The 4,090-nt window shown below is 42.5% G+C and overlaps 1 protein-coding gene across 1 annotated transcript; it reads right to left on the bottom strand.

Annotated features, from left to right (window-relative positions):
* Positions 1-2,371: 2,371 nt before the first annotated feature.
* Positions 2,372-3,941, bottom strand: LOC114923691 (zinc finger and SCAN domain-containing protein 2-like). The gene is made up of 7 exons (XM_029287000.1): positions 3,873-3,941; positions 3,722-3,776; positions 3,302-3,595; positions 3,117-3,256; positions 2,865-2,936; positions 2,613-2,783; positions 2,372-2,431 (listed from the first exon to the last, which is right to left on the bottom strand). Exons 1-7 carry the CDS (start codon positions 3,939-3,941, stop codon positions 2,372-2,374), a joined length of 861 nt encoding a protein of 286 aa, XP_029142833.1.
* Positions 3,942-4,090: the final 149 nt, after the last annotated feature.

Genomic DNA, 4,090 nt, shown 5'->3' with positions numbered 1-4,090 from the left:
TGTTCTCAACCAAAATCTTCTGAAAAAGTTTTATTAATAGCAATCAAACAAAGATATTTCATCCTAGACAGATCAGAGACAATGATTCGGGTGACTCGGGGTAAATACGAAGCCGTTCTAGACTTTAGACTTTACACAAGTTAAATGCAGTATAGATTGTTAACAAAATGGGTTGATGTTTTAATTGCTAGTTCACCCGCTGACTACTTTGTCTCTCTATATAGTAGAGAGAGGAAGGTCAGATTGGTTGTAAATAGAGGTAGAACTTTGTAAATTTCGGGCCTGCTTCGCAAGGAGAGCCAACTAAAATTGCGACAATATGTTTATGAATGCTCAAATGAGGGAGGATAATATATGTAAATCTATTTTTGTCTTTTTTAATGAACATTTTTTCATTCTTGTAAAATGTTTTGTCTGTCTTTGTTTTGTTTTTTAAAATTTCCTTTTTGGGAGGATTTTATACTTTATATTAATTTTCTGAATAACATAGTTTAAAAAAAAAACTTATGAGGAGCAAGTTCATTGGGCTGCTCTGTACCTATTTTCTAAACTACCTCTAAATCCTTGGAAAAATAGTGTTATAGGCTTGGAAGGAACCCTGGAGGTCTTCTAGTCTAACCCGTTGCTCAAGGCAGGAACCTTATACTGGTTGTCCAGCTTGTTCTTGAAAATCTCCAGTAAAGGAGCAGCCACAATCCCTGGAGGCAAGCTATTCTATTAATTGCCCCTCACTGACAGAAAATTTCTCCTTACTTCTACTGTGTTTCCCCGAAAGTAAGGCCTACCCTGAAAATAAGCCCTAGCTTTGGGGCGAGGCACATAGCTGAAAATCAAGCTAGAGCAGGGGTGGGGGTATAGAGCTGCCCCACGCACCCTGCACCCACTTGTAGCCAGGCCTGTTCTCACTAGCCCACTTCTGTGGCATTCCCAGGCCTGCATTTTGCAGTCAGAGGCCTTTCTGGAAGGCCTTTGTAGCTGAGAATCCAGCTATTCAGTCAATCCATAGCTCGGTTCTGCAAGGCATCTGCAGCCTAGAACTCAGCTATGGATTGAATCCGGAAAGGCCCGACGGCGAAATATGGGCTGGAATGCAGAAGAAGTGGACTGGCTGGCGGGCTTGTATAAAAGACATCCCCCGAAAATAAGACCTGGTGCCTCTTTTGGAGGCAAAAAAAGACCCAGTCTTATTTTGGGGAAAACACGGTATGTTGTATCTCATTTTAATAAACCTCCATCCATTACTTGTCCTAAAGTTCCATCCATTACTACTTATCCTGCCCTTAGGTGACCTAGAGAGTAAGTCAATCACCTCTTCTTGGTGACAGCGCCTCAAGTACTGGAAGACAGCTATCATGTCCCTCCTAATGATTCCCTTTGATAGCCTAGATATACCTATCTCCCACAACTGATCATCAAACGATATAGCGTCCAGACCCTTTATCATCTTTACTGCTCTTCTCTGCACACTTTCCAGGGTCTCAACAACTATTTTGTATCGTGTGACCAGAACTGGACACAGTATTCTAAGTGTAGTGTCACCAGCACTGTATAAAGCAATTCTATCTCTTCTTGTTGTCTTGACACTATTCCTCTGTTGATGCAACCTAGGACTGCATTGGCTTTTTTTTGGTAGCTGCAGAGCAATAAAGGGACAAATTGTACTTGTCCACTTATTGTGCGCCCCAGGGATACATGGCCTGCTATTCTGGAGATCTCCCGGAGGCAGCCACCATTTTTAAGGCACTCACAATCCCTTAACACAGTCTACAAAATGTTAAGGAAGCAAAACAAAATACTCTGTCCCACTCCCAGGCGACAGTGATCAAGAGGCAGCCACCATTTTGACCCAGAGGCAGTCATGGCAAAATGGCAGCTGCTTCCAGAAGTCCACCACATGGTCCAGGCACAGTGAAAATAATGGCTGCTTTCACGACGTAGTCATGCAGCCTAGTAATACATGTCCTTCACCAACCTGAAGTTCAAAAGGTATGGAGGACTTACACATTTGTTTAACAGTTTCATCAGGGAGAGAAACAGGCGGGGGTAGTTTAGCAAGGAAATCTCGCTTAGCCCTCATTGCAACATGCAACCAAATTGGCAGGTCCCATTACAACTTCTGCAAAAGGAAATATCCAGAAACTTCTGCTATAAGAAGAAATGGATAGCCTTTATCAAACTAACAATTTCCACGTTTTTCTCTCCACCTACTAGTCTAAACCTGAGATGTGTTAACTTAAAAGCATCAGGCCAGAATTCAAATAGTCAATTTCTCACCTACACACTCAATTAGACATCAGAAATGAAATTCAAGTGTTCTAAATTCATCAAATTTTGCCTTGTGTCTATTTTCTTGCGTTCAGTAAGGGGAGATTTACACCTGAAGTACCACCCATATGTTGGACATTTGAAAGCTCTCCCCGATGTGAGTCCTCTGGTGTCTCACCAGGTTTGAATTCTGACTGAAACTTTTCCCACAAACAGGACATTCAAAGGATTTTTTTTCCTGTGTGAGTCCTCTGGTGTCTCAAGAGGTGGGAATTTGTAATAAAAAATTTGCCACAAATAGGACACTCATACGGTTTCTCTCCTGTGTGAGTCCTCTGGTGTATCACCAAGTGTGAATTCTGACCAAAACTTTTCCCACAGTCAGGACATTCAAAGGCTTTCTTTCCTGTGTGAGTTCTCTGGTGACTTGTGAGCTGAAATTTTCTAATAAAACCTTTCCCACAATCAGGACATTCAAAGGCTTTCTCTCGCGTGTGTGTCCTCTGGTGACTGGTGAGCTGAAATTTTCTAATAAAACCTTTCCCACAATCTGGACACTCATATAATTTCTCTCCTGTGTGAGTCCTCTGGTGGTTCACCAGGTAGGAATTGTGACTGAAAGTTTTCCCACAAACCGGACACTCATATGGTTTCTCTCCTGTGTGAGTCGTCTGGTGGTTCATCAGGTTGCAGTACCGACTAAAACTTTTCCCACAAATAGGACATTCAAAATGTTTCTCTCCTGTGTGAATCCTCTGATGGTTCACTAAACTGGAATTGTAATTGAAACTTTTCCCACAAACTGGACACTCATATGGTTTCTCTCCTGTGTGATTTCTCTGGTGTATCACCAGTTCATAATTCTGACTGAACCTTTTCCCACAGTCAAGACATTCAAAGGGTTTCTCTCCTGTGTGAGTCTTCTGATGTTTCACTAGGTTGTAATTTCGACTGAAACGTTTACCACAAAGTGCACACTCATATGGTTTCTCTCCCGTGTGACTCCTCTGGTGTTTCACAAGGCTGGAATTCTGACTGAAACTTTTCTCACAATCTGGACATTCAAATGGTTTCTCTCCTGTATGTATTCTCTGGTGACTCGTGGGCTGGAATTTTCTAATGAAACGTCTCCCACAGTCTGGACACTCATATGATTTCTGTCCTCTGTGAATCCTCTGGTGTTTTATAAGGTAAGCATTTTGAACAAAACTTTTCCCACAGTCAGGGCATTCAAAAGATTTCGCTCCTATATGAATCCTCTGGTGTGTCACCAGACCGGATCTGCGACTGAACCTTTTCCCACAATCTGAACACTCATACGGTTTCTCTCCTGTGTGCGTCCTCTGGTGTTGCACCAGGTTAGAATTCTGACTGAAACTTTTCCCACAAACTGGACACTCATATGGTTTCTCTCCCGTGTGACTCCTCTGGTGTTTCACAAGGCTGGAATTCTGACTGAAACCTTTCCCACAAAGAGCACATTCAAAGCGTTTCTCTCCTGTGTGAGTCCTCTGGTGTATCACCAGGCTAGATTTATGACTGAAACTTTTCCCACAGTCAGGACATTCAAAGGGTTTCTCTCCTGTGTGTATCCTCTGGTGTCTCACAAGGTAAGAATTTGCAATTAAACTTTTCCCACAATCAAGACAGTCATATGATTTCTTTTCTGTTTGCATCCTCTGGTGTATCACCAGGCTGGAGTTCTGACTGAAACTTTTCACACAATCAGAACATTGAAAGGGTTTCTCCCTGGTGTGACACCTCTAATGTATCACCAAGTGGCCATGCTCACAAATCATTTACTGCATTGGGAGCACCTGTGGGG

This window comes from Protobothrops mucrosquamatus, unplaced genomic scaffold, assembly GCF_001527695.2.
Source record: "Protobothrops mucrosquamatus isolate PMUCROS unplaced genomic scaffold, P.Mucros_1.0 scaffold7082, whole genome shotgun sequence".
In the NCBI taxonomy this organism is placed as follows: domain Eukaryota; kingdom Metazoa; phylum Chordata; class Lepidosauria; order Squamata; family Viperidae; genus Protobothrops; species Protobothrops mucrosquamatus.
The sequence above is the reverse complement of the archived record's forward strand: the minus strand, read 5'-3'. Positions and strand labels throughout refer to the sequence as shown.